The 22,087-nt window shown below is 46.6% G+C and overlaps 1 protein-coding gene across 1 annotated transcript in view; it reads left to right on the forward strand.

The window, feature by feature from the left end:
• The first annotated feature begins 10,548 nt into the window (after positions 1-10,548).
• LOC138452723 (vomeronasal type-2 receptor 26-like) overlaps positions 10,549-22,087 on the forward strand; it is a 212,416-nt gene continuing 200,877 nt past the window's right edge. Inside the window, exon 1 of the mRNA XM_069605070.1 lies at positions 10,549-11,465. Coding sequence (XP_069461171.1) covers positions 10,549-11,465 — 917 coding nt within the window. The remainder of the gene's footprint in view (positions 11,466-22,087) is intronic.

A 22,087-nucleotide genomic window follows, 5' to 3' on the forward strand; every position in this document is an offset into this window, starting at 1 on the left:
GGAAAAAGGATGTACACTCTTACCAGGTGGAAAAATAAACTCCAGAAATCCAGCAAAGCTGCTGAGGGACTCACTAGGTGAGGGAAATTAGCCCTAGAGGGAGAATTCTCCCTAAAATCATTCCATTGAAGTATATTTTCAGTTGTGCAGGGAATAGGAGTCCGTATTTTATGTTTAGGGTCTGTAGACGTTTTTTAAGCGGGTTGAAGGACTGTCTTGCTTTCTGTACTTCTCTGGTGAAGTCAGGAAAGAAGGCAATTTTGGAGCCATTGAATGTTATGGAGCCCTTGGTTCTGGCCATTTGGAGTATTGGGTCTCGATCCTATAATTCAGGAGTCTTGCGATCACTGTACGAGGGGGGCCCCAGGGATCTGCCTACCAGACGGTATCCGGTGAGCTCTTTCGATTGAGAAGAAATTCGATAGTGTCTTGGGTGCAAAGAGATCCGCGAGCCATTGTTCGAGGAACGCTTCCATATTTGTTCCTTCCGATTTCTCTGGTAGCCCTATGATTCGGATATTGTTCCGTCTTGCCCTGCCTTCTCCCTCCTCCACGCGTTCTTCCAGTGCTTTGAGATGAGCCAACGCTCCTGTCATCTGTTGGTTTACTATCCTCAATCCGTCCTCTGCGCCCGATATGCGACCCTCGGCTTCCCCTGTGCGAGCCGTTAGTTTTTGCAGGTCATGGCGTAGCATCGATACTTTTGAGCTGATGCCATCCATCTTTTTTTCCATGGAGGTTCTCGAGTTGGCGATAGCGTTCATGATATCTTTGAGCGATATATCCCCCTCCGTTTCCAGAGTATCGCCGGATTTGGCTTGTTCCTGTGGGGAGGTTTTGGAAGGGGTTGTATACTGTTCCATTTTGCTCTGCGTTGATCCAGGTTATGTCCCATCTTTCCCCATGGTGGGTTAGCGGGTGGCGGTTTGTAGGATAATACTCTTGCGCAATTGATGTTTGTAGTATAGTTTGTAATGGTGGGATGTGTCGTCTAGATGCACTTGTCTGGCGAGGTGTCATCCGTTTGCCGCTGCTGCTCTCGGGTCCTTGTGGGATCAGATGAGTTAGATGCCCTGGTTTGGGAGTAGTGTGAGACGTTGTTGTGCGCAGTTATGCGGTTATGCTATGACTTAGGTGGGAGGGCCACCACCTGCTTCACAGGCCTGGTGCTATCACCTCTATCCCACTAATGATGCCTCTAATTTCCGGTGATGGAGTGAGTCGTCCCGCGTGAATGTTTCGGCCCATATCAGGCGCTCATCGTCTGTCCTTGACCCAACCACTCCCGCTGCCTCCAGCCAGTGCTCCACGTCTTTCGTTTCCCTAGGGTGCGGTAGGGTGCCTGTGGCGTTATTTCAGATCTTCTCCTGCATGTCTACAATCTGGGAGTTCTACGTAATATCACTGTGCTACAGTTGAAGGCTGTTCCGCTCGGGGCCTGACTATGCCCACTGGCGGACAACACGGGCACGGCTCTGAGTGCAAAGGCGCCTTCTTTGTTATTTCCAATTGGCGTATGATTTGCGCGCTGTTTGTTCAATTTGCAGTTTACATGCGATCCTAGTCTTAGAGGCTGTGTTTCAGCTGGTAGCTTTGATGTTCTGTTTGCGTCTGTATGTGCCCCTCATTCATGTCCCCCGGATGGGTTACTTTCTGTCCACAGCTGCTTGTTGCAGTGTCCAATCTTGCAGATTTGGGTTGTTTGCTGGCTGTGTTGTTCGGGGCCTGTGGGGCCAGTGGAGCCCGGTCAGGCAGACAGGGGTCCCCTCCTCCCAGCGGCATCACCCGGTGTGGGGCGAGTCGTCTGTCTCCCGCCTCCCTCCCTCCTTACCGCTGTGATGGATCTCTGAGATGTCAGGGGAGCCGCAGTTCCCACGCCGGCCCGTCAGGCGATTCAGCTGGGCGCTCCACGTTGTACGGAGTGCCCGCGATCGTCATGTGTGTCCTACACCAAGGGGCGGAGTTCGATGGGGCACAGCGCGAGCCACTGCCAGGGGCGGGTCTCTCCTTTTGTTTCCTTCTTTCTTCACGGTCTGTAAATGGCAGTGAAGGGGCTGGGAGGTGCCTCTTATGATCACCCTTGGAGACTGCGCGTTTGTCTCTTTTATGGCACAGCTTCAGTGGATGTTAGCGTACGGTGCGTTTCTTCTTTCGCGCTCAGCGGACACCTTATGTCGTGCGTGATGCCGGTCACCCTTTCTTTCCGTGGCGGGTTTCTCTGGATGTACACACCGATTTACTTCCTAACTTCAGCGACCCATTGAGGCAGGTTTCCGCTACTGATAGGTATCGTTTTCATAAGTTTGGGCACCTATTTGGTCAGGATTTTCGTAGGATACGGCTGGCAGCCCCGGGAGCACAGAGAGATCACGTCTACATGCTGTGATCGCTGGCCATGCCCAACTAAAAAGCAATATTAATTATGTCTGATATGGAGAGCTACAGTCAGGAGACCCTCCTTAGTTACACTGTGGATTATCTGAAAAATCTGTGTACAGAAAGAAATCTCTCTGTTAAAGGGAAAACGTCTGAATTAATTGAAGGGTTGTTGGAGAAACAAAGTCTGGAGGGTGGGTCTGAAATACCTAACCCCTCAGCAAATGTGGAAAATTATGAGGATTGTAATGTGTCTATTATTGATGAGTTAGATGAGGCAGGTGTGTCCCGCAATGTAGGCCTCACTGCTCCTCTGCCTGCTCAGCAACCTCAACCTTTGTCCACTGGGACCCCTGCAGGTACTACACTCGGTCCTGAATTAATTGCTCTACAAAAGATGAGGCTTCAATTGGAATTTAAATGTTTAAATGTTCAAACTGAACAAAAGCATCAAGAACTTAAGCTCAGAGAAATGACGATGAACCATGCCTTAGAAATGAAAAAAGTTGTCTATTGAAAATGCTTCTCTGCCAGAGTCTTATAGGTCTTCCAGTCCTAAGAGACCCTGTATGCCTAAATAAATTGTGGGTATGTATGAGGCTAAGCTTGGTATTCTGGATTGGTTGGCAATGTTTGACTATAACCATGGGATTCAAGACATTAGAGGGAATCAGTTGCATCCCTGGCTCTTCTCTAGGCTACCCACTGTTGCATCTGATGTTGTGATGGAGTTGGGGGAGGTGGATAGGATGGATTATGAGTGTTTGAAGCTAGCTTTAATTGCTAGATTTTGGAAGATCCCTTCCCAGTACATTTAGTGATTTAGGACCCTCAGCAAGCATGATGGTACCCCTTGGGCTACCTGGGTACATGAATGTTTGAAAAACTTAGATGGTTGGGTTAAGGGTTACAGAGTAAACACTTATGAAGGAATGAGAAATCTTGTTATGTTGGAGTCTATTTTTGATGTCTGCTCTCCTGAGCTCAGACAGCACTTGGCTGATTCTAAGGAGATAGATCCAAAGAAGTTAGCTAAGGCTGCTGACTTGTGGGTTGCCAACAGGGCTGCTCACAAGGATTCTGGGGCAACTCAGAAGAAGGATGAGGGAAAGCAGCCAAAGAAAGATAACAAGGGGAATTCAAATACCTCCAATCCAAAAGAGGGCCCCAAACAGAAACATAAGGGTAAACCACAAGGGAAACCGAATCAGGCTAGTCTACCATCTGGACCCAAACCAGATGGAGGTCAGAACAAACCCAGCATTCATCAAAATATTTGGGAAATGTTATTTTTGTGGATCAACTGACCATGTGAAAGGGGATCCCAGATGTAAGGGTAAACCTTCAGGGGTCCACACTGTCTCCTTAGCCTTCTCCCCAGAGGAAGAAGTACCTATGGCCAGTGGAAACTTTCACCTACTGGCTGATGAACCCATGAGAGTCTCAGCCAGTGTTTCTTTAGTGTCCCTGGGCTTGTGGCAACAACAGAATTTAGATGTCTATAATTCCATCCCAGATAATACTAAAGAGTATTATAAAGATAGTGTTCTTGTGAATGGCCAGGAGAATCCTGCCATCAGAGACACTGGAGCCAGCATAACTTTAGTTGATGAATCATTTTTCGAGGTGGAGGCTGTTCCTAAGGCACCCAAACGCCTCACCAAGTTAGCTGGAGGCCCTGTGCAAATGCTTCCCCAGTTACCAGCTCTCATCCCGTGTAATGATATGACTGTCAAGATACCTGTTAGTGTGCAGAGTGAAGTGCCTGGGAGAGTCCTGTTGGGTAATGACATGAAAACTCTTGGAGTTGTTACTAGTACCCCCAGGCCTCCCAGTAAAAGGAAACAGGAGCTCACTAAGCCTAAAAGGGAGAGTACCTTGAGAGGCTCTCCAGGGGACGAGATAGAGGAAGCTATCACCCCCACTCCACAGGAGTTGCTCACTGATATTTCTAGAAAGAAAGAGGCAAAGGGGAAACCCAAGGCCTCCAAGAAAAAGACAGATAGCTTCCCTGTGCTACCAACAAGGACATCCCCAAGATTGCCCAAAATCACACCTGTGACACCTCCACCTCCTGAGGCAGAGTGTGAGGTACAACTCTGTGTGTTTGATCCAGTTTCTGAAGAGTCAGATCCGGAGGAAGACATTGTTTTAGTTGAAGATCTCGACCCTGTTGACCATCCTGAGCTGCAGTCTATACTGGCAGAAGGTGGACCCAACAGGGCAAACTTCAGCAGAGGACAAAGAGAGTTTCCTACTGTTGAAGGTCTTCGCCTACAGGCAGCTTCTCAGCACGATGGTCAAGAGCCTGGGAAGCATAGGTTGCACTAGGAAGATGGCCTCTTCTACAGTGAACCGACTGAGTCTATCCCTGGGGACCGCAAGAAACTTGTAGTGCCCCTGGCAAACAGACTCCAGTTCATACAGTTGGTCCATGAGATACCTTTGGCTGGTCATTTGAGTTTCAAAAAGACCAAGGAAAGGCTCTCCTTATACTTCTACTGGCCTAAAATGGGTTCAGAAGTTGACAAATTTTGTAGGAGCTGTCACACTTGCCAAACCTCTGGCAAGAGTGAAGCAAACAATGTGGTATCTCTGGTGCCACTCCTAGTGGTGGGAGTTCCTTTTTGAGAGGGTAGGCATCGACATTGTTGGTCCCCTTGACCCTCCCACATCTTCAGAGAACAGGTTTATCCCGGTCATAGTAGACCATGCTACTAGATACCCTGAAGCCATACCTATGAGGACTGTTACGGCTCAGGCTGTGGCTAAGGCTCTACTTGGTATTTTTACCAGCGTACGGTTTCCTAAGGAAGTAATAACCAACAGGGGATCCAATTTTATGTCCCACTACATGCAAGCCATGTGGAAAAACTGTGGTGTCACTTACAAGTTCTCTACAGCCTACCATCCACAGCCAAATGAACTGGTAGAGAGGTTTAATCATAGTATGAAGAGCGTGATAGGTGCATTAGAGGAACCCCTTAAAAGAAAGTGGGACCTTCTACTGCCATGCCTTCTCTTTGCTTATAGAGAAGTCCCTCAGGAGGGAGTTGGTTACAGTCCCTTTTAACTTCTCTATGTCCATCCAGTCAGAGGCCCCTTGGCCCTGATTAAGGAAGGGTTGGAGAGTGCTCCTTCCCCCAAGCCAGGCAGAGGGACCGACTATGTGATAGGTCTCCGGAGGAGAATGTCACACATGATGGCAGAAGCTAGTGATAACTTAAAAGCAGGTCAGGCTCTGGTCAAGCATAGGCATGACCAGAAGGCCAGCCTGGTTGAGTTTACTCAAGACCAGCTTGCCCTAGTTACGGTGCCAGCAAGGCAGAGGGCCTTGCAGGACAAATGGATAGGACCCTTCAAGGCAAACTTGGAAAGGTGAACTATTTGGTGGACTTAGGCAGACCTAAGGAGGCTCCCAGAATCTTTTACACCAACAGTTTGAAGGCATATGTCTCGAGACCAGAAGTGGGAGCTTTGCTTCTAGCTTCAGCTCAAGAGGAAGAGGAGAGTGAACCTCTACCTGACCTCCTCAGAGGCCAACGTTTAGATGAGAACATAAAAGGAGTCAATCTTTCTTCTCAACTGACATCTGAACAACAGGAGGGGTGCAAAATTCTGTTAAATCAGTTTGCCTCCCTGTTTTCACTTTCACGAGGCTTGACCCCTTGGGGCCAGTATGATATTCTCACTGGTGACTGTTTACCTGTGAAAAGCAGAGGTTACAGAATGTCAGAACATGTGAGATCACACATCAAAGGAGAGGTCAACAAGATGCTTGAACTCGGGATTATAGAGCCCTCTACCAGTCCATAGTCTAGTCCAGTTGTTGTAGTACCAAATGCAGGATCCAAGGAGTTTAGATTCTGTGTGGAGTGTAGAGCTCTAAATGCAGTCACCAAGACTGATGCAAATAGCCCTGACAGACCATGCCAAGGAGAAAACTGCATTCTCAACCCCAGCAGGCCTCCACCTGTTTAAGGTTATGCCTTTTGGATTAAAGAATGCACCTGCTACATTCCAAAGGATTGTCAATCAAGTTCTGAATGGGATGGAGGACTTCTGCATGGCATACTTGGAAAGAACATATTGATCACTTAGGATACGTTTTGCAGGCTCATGAGCAGGCCCATCTGACCATGAAGGCAAGCAAATGTCAAATTGGTCAGAGCAAAGTGGTCTACCTTAGTCATGAGGTAGGAGGAGGTGAAATAAGGCCATTGCCTAGCAAAGTACAAGCTGTACAAAACTCAGCCACCCCTACTAGTCAAACCTAAGTGAGAGCCTTCCTAGGCCTCACTGGGTACTACAGGAATTTCATAGAGAACTATGGGTCCATAGCTTCTCCCTTCAATGTGATCTCCTCTCCAAAATTCCCTAAAAAGGTTAGATGGAATGAGGCGTGCACTCAAGCCTTTGAAAACCTGAAGAGATCCCTTTGTCAAGCTCCAGTCCCAAGGGCTCCTGATTATCAACAACCCTTCATTGTGCAGACAGATGCATCCAATACAGGTATAGGTGCAGTCCTTAGTCAACTGGATGAGAAAGGTAGGGAGCACCCCATTTGCTTCATCAGTAGGAAACTGAAGGAACCAGAAACAAGGTGGGCAACCATAGAGCGTGAATGTTTTTCCATTGTGTGGTCTTTGAAGAAGTTTAGATCATACTTGTATGGATCTACTTTTGTGATTACAAAAAAGACCACCAGCCCTTCAGATGGTTAATGCAAATGAAAGTGGAGAACCCAAAACTTCTAAGATGGTCAATCTGCTTGCAAGGGTTTGATTTCACCATTGGGCACAGGTCAGGATGTCACCACCAAAATGCTAATGGTCTCTGTAGGATGTTTATAACCAACTAGAGGTAAGAGACTCATCCAGTAGTGGATTAAATCCTCCTGTCCCTTAGTCTGGGGGGGGGTAAGTGTTAGGGAGAATTCTCCAGAATGGCTAATTTCCCTTACCTACTGAGTCCCTCAGCAGCTTTGCTGGATTTCTAGGAATTATGTTTTCACCTGGTAAGAGTGTGAGCCTTTTTCCCCACTCTTACATGTGTTTTGCTGTGTGTGTTTAACATGTTTGTGTTCATAGGCTGTGGAGCCTCACCTATTCCATACGCATCATCTTTTTAATGCGTGTTACACAGCACCTTTAGTGCAGTAACACAGGGTTGTCTTTTTCAGACTTCACACTTTAAACTCCATTTTCTGGGACTGACTACTGTCTCCCAGAACATGTAAAGTTGCCATTGACTTTATTAGTCTTTTTAAATTCACAGACCCAGTACAAACTATCTTCCATAGAGTACTAGAAAGGGTTAATAGTTATCCCTTTTTGTCTGTTTCTCGTGGAATATTATTTTGTTTCCTTTTCATTAAGCTGGTGACAGTGGTATCTACCCTATTTTTCCTACCGCGGTCTATTTAAATAGCCTTGGTACTGTTTTAGGCTAAGTTAGTAGCCTCAAACTTAAACCCGCAGGACCCCTTTTACTTTTATTTGGTTCCAGTTGGGTTTATTCGCCATTTCTTTTTGTAAAAGTCTTTCTCGTGTTTTACTCTGTGCGCCAAACCAGGTTTGGTTCCTTTGTTCTGCACAGAAGCCCTCCTTAGGCGCCTGAATGTCTGAGGGGGACAGGATGTGAGGGAGGGCTTTGAGACTCCCTGCACAGGGTCTCCTTGGAGACCCATGTCGCACTCTGTGTGATTGGCTGTGGTGACTGTCCCGCCGGGACAGCCACCCTGCTGTGTGATTGAAAGCCAGGCTCTGTGAATGGGGGAAAACTGCATAAAAAGCAGGTCTTTCGGACTGAAAAGGCAGAGTCACCACTGGATCGAGAACCGAAGAGAAACTGACAGAAGAGGACCTCTACCACGAGTGAACCTTCCGGTGAAGCCCTGCTGCGGGTCCGAATCTCCAAACTTCAACGACAGGGAAGATGTGCAAGGAATCTTCTCCCCTTGAGCTGGTGTGATCAATCAGTTCACCAAACTGCAAGCCAGGCCTCCCTCCTCTGGTCGAATTTGCTGTGCACAGCTACAGTGAACTGGATAGCCAGGAGGACCGGACCCTGCTTGGGTTTTAAGGAGCACACCTTTTATTTGTTGCTTTGCTCTGCTGCTGGTTTCTTCCCTGAACAGTGCAGGACCCTCCAGTCTTCCTACTTCGTGTCAGTCTGACAGTCGCTTCAGGAACCCTGAGCCTGCAGGACCTGCCAGGAACATCCCCCTCGGCTACAGTCTTCTTCTCCTTTTAAGGTACTGTTCAAATTCGTTCGTTTGTTCCATCCGACCATAGTAAAAGTGCTTGAAATCTTTTGCCAATCCGAGGGCTTTTCCTTCTATATTCTTTAAAGTAACTTTTCCTATGACCAACTTCGTTCTGAACGCTTGGCAAAGATTTAACCACAAACTACTCTGAACTGTGTGATCTTCTGCAAAGACTTTGGTCCATTGACTTTGGCTCAGGCCTCTTGATTTGATTTCCTTAGTGTAGTTACTTTTTCTAGATTTCCCTGCTTACTTACTTGTTGGTGCTGCTCAACTTTTGTCTAACTTTGTCTTTCCCTCCCTTTTAATTTACTGGAGTGCCATTTTGCTCACACTTCATTTTGAGCTTAACTTGTCCAGAATCTATTGGGTGTGGTGTAGTGTATTAAGATTGTGATTTTTCACCTGCTTGATAATAGTGAACTGTTTTATAACTGATGGTGTAAACACATGTATATTCTTTTACTCAGAAACCTTGAGTCAGTGTTTGTTTGAACCCTAGTAATTGCTGTCCTTTGTGTAACTTCTGAAACTGCTCACTTTACTCTTGAGATAAGTCTGGCTGCTCAGCCATCACTACCACTTTACTGTGTAGTACGGGCTTGTACCAAAGGTGAATCTGTACTGTCACTTGTAGTCTTAATTGTGTTTGGTGTTCCCAAAGGGTACTGCATATAATTCTGCCTAACACACGGGTGTCCATAGTTGGGTGTCCAAAGCATTGATGCCCAAAGCATTGATGCCCATACCATGACTGCCCAAAGCATTGATGCCCATAGCATGGGTGCCCATAGAATGGGTGCCCAAAGCATTGATGCCCATAGCATGACTGCCCAAAGCATTGATGCCCATACCATGACTGCCCAAAGCATTGATGCCCAGAGCATGGGTGCCCAAAGCATTGATGCCCATAGCATGACTGCCCAAAGCATTGATGCCCATAGCATGGGTGCCCAACGCATTGATGCCCATGCCATGACTGCCCAAAGCATTGATGCCCATAGCATGGGTGCCCAACGCATTGATGCCCAAAGCATGGGTGCCCATACCATGACTGCCTAAAGCATTGATGCCCAGAGCATGGGTGCCCAACGCATTGATGCCCATACCATGACTGCCCAAAGCATTGATGCCCATAGCATGGGTGCCCAACGCATTGATGCCCATACCATAACTGCCCAAAGCATTGATGCCCATACCATGACTGCCCAAAGCACTGATGCCCATAGCATGGGTGCCCAATGCATTGATGCCCATACCATGACTGCCCAAAGCATTGATGCCCATAGCATGAATGCCCAAAGCATTGATGCCCAAAGCATGGGTGCCCATACCATGACTGCCCAAAGCATTGATGCCCAGAGCATGGGTGCCCAAAGCATTGATGCCCATAGCATGACTGCCCAAAGCATTGATGCCCATACCATGACTGCCCAAATCATTGATGCCCATAGCATGGGTGCCCAACGCATTGATGCCCATAGCATGGGTGCCCAAAGCATTGATGCCCATACCATGACTGCCCAAAGCATTGATGCCCAAAGCATGGGTGCCCATACCATGACTGCCCAAAGCATTGATGCCCATAGCATGGGTGCCCAAAGCATTGATGCCCATACCATGACTGCCCAAAGCATTGATGCCCATAGCATGGGTGACCAACGCATTGATGCCCAAAGCATGGGTGCCCATACCATGACTGCCCAAAGCATTGATGCCCAGAGCATGGGTGCCCAACGCATTGATGCCCATACCATGACTGCCCAAAGCATTGATGCCCATAGCATGGGTGCCCAACGCATTGATGCCCATACCATGACTGCCCAAAGCATTGATGCCCATCCATGACTGCCGAAAGCATTGATGCCCATAGCATGGGTGCCCAACGCATTGATGCCCATACCATGACTGCCCAAAGCATTGATGCCCATAGCATGAATGCCCAAAGCATTGATGCCCAAAGCATGGGTGCCCATACCATGACTGCCCAAAGCATTGATGCCCAGAGCATGGGTGCCCAAAGCATTGATGCCCATAGCATGACTGCCCAAAGCATTGATGCCCATACAATGACTGCCCAAATCATTGATGCCCATAGCATGGGTGCCCAACGCATTGATGCCCATAGCATGGGTGCCCAAAGCATTGATGCCCATACCATGACTGCCCAAAGCATTGATGCCCATAGCATGGGTGCCCAAAGCATTGATGCCCAGAGCATGGGTGCCCAAAGCATTGATGCCCATAGCATGGGTGCCCAAAGCATTGATGCCCATAGCATGACTGCCCAAAGCATCGATGCCCATACCATGACTGCCCAAAGCATTGATGCCCATAGCATGGGTGCCCAACGCATTGATGCCCATACCATGACTGCCCAAAGCATTGATGCCCATAGCATGAATGCCCAAAGCATTGATGCCCAAAGCATGGGTGCCCATACCATGACTGCCCAAAGAATTGATGCCCATAGCATGGGTGCCCAAAGCATTGATGCCCATACCATGACTGCCCAAAGCATTGATGCCCATAGCATGGGTGCCCAAAGCATTGATGCCCATAGCATGGGTGCCCATACCATGACTGCCCAAAGCATTGATGCCCATAGCATGGGTGCCCAAAGCATTGATGCCCATACCATGACTGCCCAAAGCATTGATGCCCATTGCATGGCTGCCCATATCATGACTGCCCAAAGCATGGGTGCCCATAGCATGAATGCCCAAAGCATTGATGCCCAAAGCATGGGTGCCCATACCATGACTGCCCAAAGAATTGATGCCCATAGCATGGGTGCCCCTATCATGAGTACCTATAGCATGTGTGCCCATAGCTTGGGTACCCATAGCATGAGTGCCCTTAGTACAGGTGCCCATACCATGACTGCCCGTAGGATGGGTGCCCATACCATGACTGCCAATAGCATGAGTGCTCATAGCATGGGTGCCCATAGCACGGATGCCCATACCATGAGTCCCATAACATCAATGCCCATAGTATGGGTGTCCATAGCATGAGTGCCAATAACATGGGTGTTCATATCATGAGTGACCATAGCATGAGTGCCAATAACAAGACTGCCCATAGCATGGGTGTCCATAACATGACTGCCCATAGCATGAGTGCCGATAACATGAGTGCTCATAGCACGGGAGCCCATAACATGAGTGCTCATACCATGACTGCTCATAGCACGGGTGCTCATAGCATGGGTGCCCATACCATGACTGCCCGTAGCACGGGTGCACATAGCATGGGTGCCCATAGCATAGATGCCCATAGCACGGGTGCCCATACCATGACTGCCCATAGCACGTGTGCCCATAGCATGGGTGTCCATAGCTCAGGTGCCCATTGCACGGGTGCCCATAGCATAGATGCCTATAGCATGAGTGCCCATAATATCGGTGTTCATACCATGAGTGCCCATAGCATGAGTGCCCATAGCATGAATGCTCATAGCATGAGTGCCTGTAGTATGGGTTCCCATAGCATGAGTGCCCATAGCATGAGTGCCCACAGCATGAGTGCCCATAACATGAGTGCTCATAGTATGGGTGCCCATAGCATGGGTGACCAGACCATAACTGCCCGTAGCACAGGTGTCCATGGTTGGGTGCCAATACCATGAGTCCCTATATCATGGGTGCCAATACCATGAGTGCCTATAGCATGGGTGCCCATACCATGACTGCCCTTAGCAAGGGTGTCCATAGCTCGGTTGCTGATAGCACGGGTGCCAATACCATGAGTGCCAATACCATGAGTGCCCATAACATGAGTGCCCATAACATGAGTGCCTACAGTATGGGTTCCCATAGCATGAGTGGCCATAACATGAGTGCTCATAGCAGGGGTGTCCATAACATGACTGCCCATAGCATGAGTGCCGATAACATGAGTGCTCATAGCACGGGAGCCCATAACATGAGTGCTCATACCATGACTGCTCATAGCACGGGTGCTCATAGCATGGGTGCCCATATCATGACTGCCCGTAGCACGGGTGCACATAGCATGGGTGCCCATAGCATAGATGCCCATAGCACGGGTGCCCATACCATGACTGCCCATAGCACGTGTGCCCATAGCATGGGTGTCCATAGCTCAGGTGCCCATTGCACGGGTGCCCATAGCATAGATGCCCATAGCATAGATGCCTATAGCATGAGTGCCCATAATATCGGTGTTCATACCATGAGTGCCCATAGCATGAATGCTCATAGCATGAGTGCCTATAGTATGGGTTCCCATAGCATGAGTGCCCATAGCATGAGTGCCCACAGCATGAGTGCCCATAACATGAGTGCTCATAGTATGGGTGCCCATAGCATGGGTGACCAGACCATGACTGCCCGTAGCACAGGTGTCCATGGTTGGGTGCCAATACCATGAGTCCCTATATCATGGGTGCCAATACCATGAGTGCCTATAGCATGGGTGCCCATACCATGACTGCCCTTAGCAAGGGTGTCCATAGCTCGGTTGCTGATAGCACGGGTGCCAATACCATGAGTGCCAATACCATGAGTGCCCATAACATGAGTGCCCATAACATGAGTGCCTACAGTATGGGTTCCCATAGCATGAGTGGCCATAAAATGAGTGCTCATAGCAGGGGTGTCCATAACATGACTGCCCATAGCATGAGTGCCGATAACATGAGTGCTCATAGCACGGGAGCCCATAACATGAGTGCTCATACCATGACTGCTCATAGCACGGGTGCTCATAGCATGGGTGCCCATAGCATAGATGCCCATAGCATGGGTGCCCATACCATGACTGCCCATAGCACGTGTGCCCAAAGCATGGGTGTCCATAGCTCAGGTGCCCATTGCACGGGTGCCCATAGCATAGATGCCCATAGCATAGATGCCTATAGCATGAGTGCCCATAATATCAGTGTTCATACCATGAGTGCCCATAGCATGAATGCTCATAGCATGAGTGCCTATAGTATGGGTTCCCATAGCATGAGTGCCCATAGCATGAGTGCCCACAGCATGAGTGCCCATAAATGAGTGCTCATAGTATGGGTGCCCATAGCATGGGTGACCAGACCATGACTGCCCGTAGCACAGGTGTCCATGGTTGGGTGCCAATACCATGAGTCCCTATATCATGGGTGCCAATACCATGAGTGCCTATAGCATGGGTGCCCATACCATGACTGCCCTTAGCAAGGGTGTCCATAGCTCGGTTGCCGATAGCACGGGTGCCAATACCATGAGTGCCAATACCATGAGCGCCCATAACATGAGTGCCCATAACATGAGTGCCCATAACATGAGTGCCTACAGTATGGGTTCCCATAGCATGAGTGGCCATAACATGAGTGCTCATAGCATGGGTGCCCATAGCATGGGTTTCCATATTATGGGTGCCAATAACATGAGCGCCCATAGCATGGGTGCACATATCATGGTTGCCCATAACATGAGTGCCCATGGCATGAGTGCCCCAATTCAGAGCAAAGCATGTTTGGTGTTGAGGTGCCATTGATACCAGAATGGACGCAAATCTCAGATGTTTCTATTTATGTCAGTGCAAAAGGGATCAAGCTTGCTCTGAGTGTCTAAAATAATCAGCATGATGTTAACTTCAATGGATCCATTCTATGGCATGGATCCCTTACATGAGGTGTATGAGATCCTCTGTGTGTAGCATGGTGTGATGGATCCCTTGTAAATGTCTGAGATCCTGAGCATGTTGCATGATGGCATGGATGTCTTGCTTTCAGTGAATCCCTGATATGTACTGCCTGAGAGAGTGTGTACGTTGAAATTGGAATGGATCCCTTATATGAAGTGTATGCGATTGTCTGTGTGTAGCATGACATAATGGATCCCTTATAGATTACTTGCCTGAGATCCCCAGCATGTTGCCTGATGGCATGGATTTCCTGCTTGGGGTGGATCCCTTATATGTAGTGTATGATCGAGTGTGGATGTTGTACGACTGAATGGATCCCTTATGGATCTCTTATTTGAAGTGCCTGAGATCCTGAGCATGTTGTATGATGGAATGAGTTTCTTGTGTGGCGTGTATCTCTTATATGTGGTGTCTGAAATAGTGTGTATTTTGCAAGATGGAATGGATCCTTCCCATGGAGTAGATCCCTTATATGATGGGAATGAGACACTGTGTGTGTTTCGGGAAGGAATGTTGGTCTTCCATAGAGTGGATCCTTGATATGATGGGAATGAGGCACTGTGTGTGTTTCGGGAAGGAATGGAGGTCTTCCATGGAGTGGATCCCTGATATGATGTGAATGAGACACTGTGTGTGTTTCGGGAAGGAGTGGAGGTCTTCCATGGAGTGGATCCCTGATATGATGTGAATGAGACACTGTGTGTGTTTCGGGAAGGAGTGGAGGTCTTCCATAGAGTGGATCCTTGATATGATGTGAATGAGACACTGTGTGTGTTTCGGGAAGGAATGGAGGTCTTCCATAGAGTGGATCCCTGATATGATGTGAATGAGACACTCTGTGTGTTTCGGGAAGGAATGGAGGTCTCCCATGGAGTGGATCCCTTATATGATGTGAATGAGACACTGTGTGTGTTTCGGGAAGGAATCGAGGTCTTCCATGGAGTGGATCCCTGATATGATGTGAATGAGACACTGTGTGTGTTTCGGGAAGGAATGGAGGTCTTCCATGGAGTGGATCCCTGATATGATGGGAATGAGACACTGTGTGTGTTTCGGGAAGGAATGGAGGTCTTCCATGGAGTGGATCCCTGATATGATGGGAATGAGACACTGTGTGTGTTTCGGGAAGGAATGGAGGTCTTCCATGGAGTGGATCCCTGATATGATGGGAATGAGACACTGTGTGTGTTTCGGGAAGGAATGGAGGTCTTCCATGGAGTGGATCCCTTATATGATGTGAATGAGACTGTGTGTGTGTTTCGGGAAGGAATGGAGGTCTTCCATAGAGTGGATCCCTGATATGTTGTGAATGAGACACTGTGTGTGTTTCGGGAAGGAATGGAGGTCTTCCATGGAGTGGATCCCTTATATGATGGGAATGAGACACTGTGTGTGTTTCGGGAAGGAATGGAGGTCTTCCATGGAGTGGATCCCTGATATGATGGGAATGAGACACTGTGTGTGTTTCGGGAAGGAATGGCGGTCTTCCATGGAGTGGATCCGTGATATGATGTGAATGAGACACTGTGTGTGTTTCGGGAAGGAATGGAGATCTTCCATGGAGTGGATCCCTGATATGATGTGAATGAGACACTGTGTGTGTTTCGGGAAGGAATGGAGGTCTTCCATGGAGTGGATCCCTGATATGATGTGAATGAGACACTGTGTGTGTTTCGGGAAGGAATGGAGGTCTTCCATGGAGCGGATCCCTTATATGATGTGAATGAGACAGTGTGTTTGTTTTGGGAAGGAATGGAGGTCTTCCATAGAGTGGATCCCTGATATGTTGTGAATGAGACACTGTGTGTGTTTCGGGAAGGAATGGAGGTCTCCCATGGAGTGGATCCCTGATATGATGGGAATGAGACACTGTGTGTGTTTCGGGAAGGAATGGAGGTCTTCCATAGAGTGGATCCCTGATATGATGTGAATGAGACACTGTGTGTGTTTCACATGTAACCAAGGAATCCATATTCCATCAGAGAATAATATTCCTCCATCGCAGAACAGACACGCGTGTCACTCACAAGCCCAAGTATAAAAAAGGTCCAATGCATAAAGTGCAAAGCGCTTTAAAATCTCTTTACATAACATGGATAAATACAAGACACACCTTTAAAAGGGATTGCATATACTCACATAGAAAATGCAACAACATGTCCCTAAATGCACACACAGCAATGAGGACTCATTCACAGAAGCATGAGTTCATGAATAAACAGAAAATACAACAAATTGGGATTCATCTGCCGAATAGACGTGTCTCCTACATGTTGGTTACTGTAAGAACACAAATGAGAATGCCGAAATACTCATTTTATAGTGGGCAAATTGATTTGCCCAAATCTACCTCTCACCGGTATAAATTAGGGTGACTAAATCATCATTTGTCTTTATACATTAACCGAGATTTTATACCAGAGCAAGGTGGATGTTATGTATGGTATACTGTAAGATGGAACGGATCCCTTCTATAAAGTGCATGAGATAGATAGAAGGGATCCCTTCTATAAAGTGTATGAGATACTGTAAGATGGAACAGATCCCTTCTATAAAGTGTATGAGATACTGTAAGATGGAACGGATCCCTTCTATAAAGTGCATGAGATAGATAGAAGGGATCCCTTCTATAAAGTGTATGAGATACTGTAAGATGGAATGGATCCCTTCTATAAAGTGTATGAGATACTGTAAGATGGAATGGATCCCTTCTATAAAGTGTATGCGATACTGTACGATGGAATGGATCCCTTCTATAAAGTGTATGAGATACTGTAAGATGGAACAGATCCCTTCTATAAAGTGTATGAGATACTGTAAAATGCAACTAGTCCCTTCTATAAAGTGTATGACATACTACACGATGGAAGGGATCCCTTCTATAAAGTGTATGGGATACTGTAAGATGGAACGGATCCCTTCTATAAAGTGCATGAGATAGATAGAAGGGATCCCTTCTATAAAGTGTATGAGATACTGTAAGATGGAACGGATCCCTTCTATAAAGTGCATGAGATAGATAGAAGGGATCCCTTCTATAAAGTGTATGAGATACTGTAAGATGGAACAGATCCCTTCTATAAAGTGTATGAGATACTGTAAAATGCAACCAGTCCCTTCTATAAAGTGTATGACATACTACACGATGGAACAGATCCCTTCTATAAAGTGTATGAGATACTGTAAAATGGAATGGATCACTTCTATAAAGTGTATGAGATAGATAGAATGGATCCCTTCTATACAGTGTTTGAGATACTGTATGATATGATATGATAGTTTATTTATATAGCGCCTATACACAATGTGTTTCAAAGCGCTTCAGGGCAAGGGAAGGAACAAGGGAAAAAACAACCACATTCTTACAGGCCATCAACAGTAAGGATGTAAAATTAACTATCGTACTCGGCCTGACGACATTTCAGTGCAAGAGCTAAGACATAGATAAGGAAGGGAGGGGGAGAGTGGGAAGGAAATGGAAACAGACAGGCGACTACCGTACTAGGCCTGACAACATTTCTGGTAGAGCCGGAGAAAAACAAAAGGTGAGGGAGAGGGGTGCAGAAAGGGAGGGGAGGAACAAAACAAGCGACTATCATACTAGGCCTGACGACATTTCAGATAGTGCTGGAGGGGTGGTGGGGAGGATAAAAACAGTAATGGGGGGTTGAGGAAACAGACAAGGTTGCTATCATATTAGGTCCAGGGACAATTCTGATAGAGTAAGTGCATAGAAGAAAGTAAGGGGAGATAGGAAAAGGGAGAAGGGAGAGAAGGAGAGAAAGGCGAGTAAGCAGTCAAAAAGAGTGGAGAAGCAAGAGTGTAGAGCGTATACAATTGCAGAAGTCAGTAGTAACACATAATGTTGCAAGCCAGGATACAAGATGAAGATGGGAACAGCATGATTCAGGGCCACCGTGAGTACAAGATGCAAAGGAAGTCCAGCATGAGAGTTGAGAAAGAGTGACGCACCGTGAATGAATGAAGTCCATAAAAGTAAAATCCAGCATTGGCCACCAGACGGTGATGGTGAAGGAAGGCACCAGGTGGGTGGGGCTTGCTAAGTGGTGAAAAAGAGCGGCAAGCAGGAAGGCACCAGTTGGGCTGGGCTTGCTAAGTGGTGAAAAAGAGCAGGAATCAGGAAGGAAGGAAGGAAGGCACCAGGTGGGCGGGGCTTAGGCCAGGTGACCTAGATCCACTTGCACCTGCTCCCCATCTGCAAAGGAAAGAAGCTGGAGGGCTCCTTAAGTAGGGAAACAGAGTGGCGAGCAGGAAGGCACCAGGTGGGCGTGGCTTGCTAAGTGGTGAAAAAGAGTGGGAAGCAGGAAGGCACCAGGTGGGAAGGCTTGCTAAGTAGTGAAAAAGAGCAGCATGCAGGAAGGAAGGAAGGAAGGCACCAGGTGGGCGGGGCTTAGGCCAGGTGACCTCGATCCACTTGCACCTGCTTCCCATCTGCAAAGGAAAAGAAGCTGGAGGGCTCCTTAAGTAGGGAAACAGAGCGGCAAGCAGGAAGGCACCAGGTGGGTGTGGCTTGCTAAGTGGTGAAAAAGAGCAGGAAGCAGGAAGGCACCAGGTGGGCGGGGCTTGCTAAGTGGTGAAAAAGAGCGGCAAGCAGAAGGCACCAGTTGGGCCCTTGCTAAGTGATGAAAAAGAGCAGCAGGCAGGAAGGCACCAGGTGGGTGGGGCTTAAGCCAGGTGACCTAGATCCACTTGCACCTGCTCCCCATCTGCCTGTAAGATGGAATGGATCCCTTCTATAAAGTGTACGAGATACTGTAAGATGCAACTAGTCCCTTCTATAAAGTGTATGACATACTGTAAACTGGAACAGATCACTTCTATGAAGTGTATGAGATACTGTAAAATGGAACAGATCCCTTCCATAAAGAGTATGAGATACTGTAAGGTGGAATGGATCCCTTCTATAAACTGTATGAAATACTGTAAGATGGAACAGATCCCTTCTATAAAGTGTATGAGATAGATAGAAGGGATCCCTTCTATACAATGTTTGAGATACTGTAAGATGGAATGGATCCCTTCTATAAAGTGTATGAGATACTGTAAAATGGAATGGATCCCTTCTATAAAGTGTATGAGATACTGTAAGATGGAATGGATCCCTTCTATAAAGTGTATGAGATAGATAGAAGGGATCCCTTCTATACAGTGTTTGAGATACTGTAAGATGGAATGGATCCCTTCTATAAAGTGTATGAGATACTGTAAGATGGAATGGATCCCTTCTATAAAGTGTATGAGATACTGTAAGATGGAATGGATCCCTTCTATAAAGTGTATGAGATAGATAGAAGGGATCCCTTCTATACAGTGTTTGAGATACTGTAAGATGGAATGGATCCCTTCTATAAAGTGTATGAGATAGATAGAAGGGATCCCTTCTATACAGTGTTTGAGATACTGTAATATGGAATGGATCCCTTCTATAAAGTGTATGATATACTGTAAAATGGAACAGATCCCTTCTATAAAGTGTATGAGATACTGTAAGATGGAATGGATCCCTTCTATAAAGTGTATGAGATAGATAGAAGGGATCCCTTCTATACAGTGTTTGAGATACTGTAAGATGGAATGGATCCCTTCTGTAAAATGGAACAGATCCCTCCTATAAAGTGTATGAGATACTGTAAGATGGAATGGATCCCTTCTATAAAGTGTATGAGATAGATAGAAGGGATCCCTTCTATACAGTGTTTGAGATACTGTAAGATGGAATGGATCCCTTCTATAAAGTGTATGAGATAGATAGAAGGGATCCCTTCTATACAGTGTTTGAGATACTGTAAAATGGAATGGATCCCTTCTATAAAGTGTATGAGATAGATAGAAGGGATCCCTTCTATACAGTATTTGAGATACTGTAAGATGGAATAGATCCCTTCTATAAAGTGTATGAGATACTGTAAGATGCAACTAGTCCCTTTTATAAAGTGTATGACATACTGTAAGATGGAACGGATCCCTTCTATAAAGTGTTTGAAATACTGGAAGATGGAATGGATCCCTTCTGTAAAATGGAACAGATCCCTCCTATAAAGTGTATGAGATACTGTAAGATGGAATGGATCCCTTCTATAAAGTGTATGAGATAGATAGAAGGGATCCCTTCTATACAGTGTTTGAGATACTGTAAGATGGAATGGATCCCTTCTATAAAGTGTATGATATACTGTAAAATGGAATGGATCCCTTCTATAAAGTGTATGAGATAGATAGAAGGGATCCCTTCTATACAGTGTTTGAGATACTGTAAGATGGAATGGACCCCTTCTATAAAGTGTATGATATACTGTAAAATGGAACAGATCCCTTCTATAAAGTGTTTGAAATACTGGAAGATGGAATGGATCCCTTCTGTAAAATGGAACAGATCCCTCCTATAAAGTGTATGAGATACTGTATGATGGAATGGATCCCTTCTATAAAGTGTATGAGATAGATAGAAGGGATCCCTTCTATACAGTGTTTGAGATACTGTAAGATGGAATGGATCCCTTCTATAAAGTGTATGAGATAGATAGAAGGGATCCCTTCTATACAGTGTTTGAGATACTGTAAGATGGAATGGATCCCTTCTATAAAGTGTAAGAGATAGATAGAAGGGATCCCTTCTATACAGTGTTTGAGATACTGTAAGATGGAATGGATCCCTTCTATAAAGTGTATGATATACTGTAAGATGGAATGGATCCCTTCTATAAGGTGTATGAGATACTGTAAGATGGAATGGATCCCTTCAATAAAGTGTATGAGACAGATAGAAGGGATCCCTTCTATACAGTGTTTGAGATACTGTAAGATGCAAATAGTCCCTTTTATAAAGTGTATGACATACTGTAAGATGGAACGGATCCCTTCTATAAAGTGTTTGAAATACTGTAAGATGGAATGGATCCCTTCTATAAAGTGTATGAGATAGATAGAAGGGATCCCTTCTATAAAGTGTTTGAAATACTGGAAGATGGAATGGATCCCTTCTGTAAAATGGAACAGATCCCTCCTATAAAGTGTATGAGATACTGTAAGATGGAATGGATCCCTTCTATAAAGTGTATGAGATACTGTAAGTGTAACACTCACCTGATTCCCGTAGAGGCGCCGGTCTTGACTGGGCGTATACCGTATCTTCAAAGGTGATGTGTAACACACGGCTGGCTCTTTGGGCTGGACCTCTGGGCACTGTATGACTGACTCGAAGGGTAAGATGTCTGCAAATAGAAAATATGGGATTAAGGAACTGGGTTATTGAATGTCTCTCTCTTCTTCCCTTTCTCTTCTCCTGTAGAACCCCAAAGGTTAACGCTCTCACCTTAGGTAAGTGAACGCCGTGCTCTCCATCTGCCTCGGGGCAGGGTGCTGTAACCAGTTTCTTCACTGGATAAGGGGAGCAGGCCTCTTGACTTCAGAGGACTGCTGTCCATCGTTTACTGCACGAACGGTAAGTTTCGAGTAATTCTAATGTCTTTAAAGTCTTTAGTAATGATGTTTCTTGTTTTGCAGGGTTCCGGCGATGGCGGATGACGGGCTGAAGTGAGTTGAAGATGGAACCCGTGTGATGAATAGAAGCGCCTGGAAGCACGTAAGTAAGCGCTTGTTGCCTGCTTCACGATGCGCTCTAACTGTCTTTTTATTTTGCAGGTACAAGTTCGGAGCGGCTGCAGGGTGCCGGAATACCCACTGGGTTAGATGTGGAAAGGAGTAATGGCACGTGAGTATTAAAGTGCCCCAATGTCTTTAAACGCACCTTGTTTTGTCTTTCAGATG

The sequence above is a fragment of the Ambystoma mexicanum genome, chromosome 4p (assembly GCF_040938575.1).
Source record: "Ambystoma mexicanum isolate Mex_15411 chromosome 4p, UKY_AmexF1_1, whole genome shotgun sequence".
Taxonomy (NCBI): Eukaryota; Metazoa; Chordata; class Amphibia; order Caudata; family Ambystomatidae; genus Ambystoma; species Ambystoma mexicanum.